At 35.9% G+C, this 2,133-nt stretch overlaps 1 protein-coding gene across 2 annotated transcripts; it reads right to left on the bottom strand.

Moving 5' to 3' along the window:
* Window positions 1-1,022: 1,022 nt before the first annotated feature.
* On the bottom strand, window positions 1,023-1,749 carry LOC133708783 (phosphoinositide phospholipase C 6-like). 2 transcript variants are annotated; one of them, XR_009846049.1, is made up of 4 exons: window positions 1,632-1,749; window positions 1,390-1,527; window positions 1,218-1,311; window positions 1,023-1,069 (listed from the first exon to the last, which is right to left on the bottom strand). XR_009846049.1 is itself a non-coding variant. In XM_062134308.1 (3 exons), exons 1-3 carry the CDS (start codon window positions 1,665-1,667, stop codon window positions 1,222-1,224), a joined length of 264 nt encoding a protein of 87 aa, XP_061990292.1. In that variant the 5' UTR covers window positions 1,668-1,749; the 3' UTR covers window positions 1,029-1,221. The 2 variants fall into 2 exon arrangements, 1 of the variants encoding a protein (XP_061990292.1); XM_062134308.1 differs by having other exon boundaries at window positions 1,029-1,311.
* Window positions 1,750-2,133: the final 384 nt, after the last annotated feature.

Here is a 2,133-nt window from a genome sequence, read left to right as displayed (position 1 = left end):
TGAGGAGGAGGCTGACCTCCTCCTTGTTTTCGATGTGGGACTGATGTGCTTCAGTTCCCAGCTCTGGGAGCTACTGATGCCATTTTGGCACGGCGCGTGGCGGCGCGTCGGCGGTGACCTGGGGGTGATCCGACGCTGAGGTTGTAGCCCGCCTGGCGGTGTGTCTGCATGTCATTCCTTTGGTTGGAATTAGTACCTTTGGCGGTACAATGAGCGTGGCTCATTATAGCTAATTATGCTTGCAAATGTACATGTATGTACACTTTACAAAAGGTTTACTTCTAAGCCAGCATAGCAAAAGTTGTTACTGGAGTAGGTGTAAAAAAGTGGTTGCTCCAATTGTAGTTGTGAAATGCTAGTTACCTGCAAAAGGAACAACATGTCTAAGATATAGCACTAAGCAAGAGGAAAGTGATAATGGTAAGTACAAAAAATGTTGGAGTCGGTTTAAAGATCATATTATCGCAATTGGAGAACTCATCTAAAGAAGTACTATTAAACTAAAACCAACATGGCAATATGACTTGGTATGGTATATTACCTAAAATGCAAGCAGAGGATGCACAATTGAGTATTATGTATATATAACTATGAGACTTATAATATATTATATATATATATAACTAGAAAATGCACCCGCGCGATGCTGCGGGAATATAAGCAATATTGTTTGATTCAATGCTACTGAATTTAGAAACATTGTTATAATACATTGCTACATTATATATTATATATTGTTTTACATGTTCAAAATTCTGGTAAGTTAGCCAGATTTCAAAGTTAAATATCCTAACAACAGTAGGTGTCCATGTACAAAGTCTGATTCGTCATTTGCGAAAAATGATAAGTGCTCCGAAATTTCAGCTGAGCTGTTGTAATTGGAAAACATTAGTAATAATGTCAATCAATAAGAAAGAGTGATTATTTGGTTCTGTAAATTGAAATCATTGAAATAGTTTTGTATGGAGTAAGCACAAACATTAATCAATAAGGCATTGGAATGTAGAGATGGATTGTGCTACCTATAAACAACCAGCTGCATATGACGTGATCAGAGCTCTGCAAAATACTGATGTGAAGTGAAACGTATAGTGCAATGAGTGTTGAGATATTTAGCAATGTGAGTATACTATGTTATAAGATAGGAATGTAACTGATTTCAACAATAACTAAAAATAGGAATCAAATTCTCGAATTATCAGAAAAACAAAACGGACCTTACTAACTTCTGTGTAGAAGTCTGTGGGGAGAATGAATCAAGGGGGTTTGATTAAAATCCAAGTGACATCCATTAGCCATAAATGCTTTCACCTGTATATTAACATCAATCCTCTGATATTATTGCTAATATGCCAAAAATTCAACTCAAAGTAAATAAATTGTCCTCACCTTCAATGTCTTTGTCACTATCAAGGTCTTTTTAGGATAAAAAAACCTCATCATTTGAGCCCTTGTGCATAAAAAAGGCAGGGCCTCATCATTGGCTGTAAACATCCCATGCATCAACCATAGTGATTTATCACATCCCTGTCATAAAATTTTATATGCAGGGATCAGGTTATATTTCTTATCGATCAAGGTCATTGACATAATATCAGGTTCCATAAGTTTCATGAAACTGGAAAACTAACTTGCACATTAGACACAACCATTTGAGCTCCATGCATCCATCCAACATGTGGTTGGTAATTTGAGGAGGCAACTTTAAGTTTCTATGGGGTAAATCCTTAGAATGTTCCTCTGTGTGAATCTAGAGATTATAACACAACACCAAGTATCAGAATCATTACATCATGACAACTGCTAGAGAACACATATAACAAAGTTCGTACTGGATAGGTTTGATGTCAGCTGCAGTTTTGTTCTCAGTTTTTCTACCACTGTCACTCTGTACCCATTAAAAGAAGTAATGTAAAGAAGCACACGCTTATAAACAAAATTGGGGAGAACATAAACTGTATTGGGCCTCTAAAAAAAAAAAGGACTATTACTCAACAAAAGTCTAAATAGCACAACCAAACTTTAATAATTTGATAATTGATTGAGTTCTACAAACTCTATAACTGATTCTACATGTCGTTCTCTAATTCTTTTGATTTTAAAAGCAATATTTGGCTTCAATATGTGTTCTTG

This window comes from Rosa rugosa, chromosome 5, assembly GCF_958449725.1.
Source record: "Rosa rugosa chromosome 5, drRosRugo1.1, whole genome shotgun sequence".
Classification (NCBI taxonomy): Eukaryota; Viridiplantae; Streptophyta; class Magnoliopsida; order Rosales; family Rosaceae; genus Rosa; species Rosa rugosa.
The sequence above is the reverse complement of the archived record's forward strand: the minus strand, read 5'-3'. Positions and strand labels throughout refer to the sequence as shown.

Coding starts and splice junctions, on each gene's coding strand:
- LOC133708783 (XM_062134308.1), bottom strand. CDS start 1,667: ATGCATGGAGCTCAAATGGTTGTGTCTAATGTGCAA. Junction 1,528..1,631: donor TGGTTGTGTCTAATGTGCAA/GTTAGTTTTCCA, acceptor ATTTTATGACAG/GGATGTGATAAATCACTATG. Junction 1,312..1,389: donor TAGTGACAAAGACATTGAAG/GTGAGGACAATT, acceptor GTTAATATACAG/GTGAAAGCATTTATGGCTAA.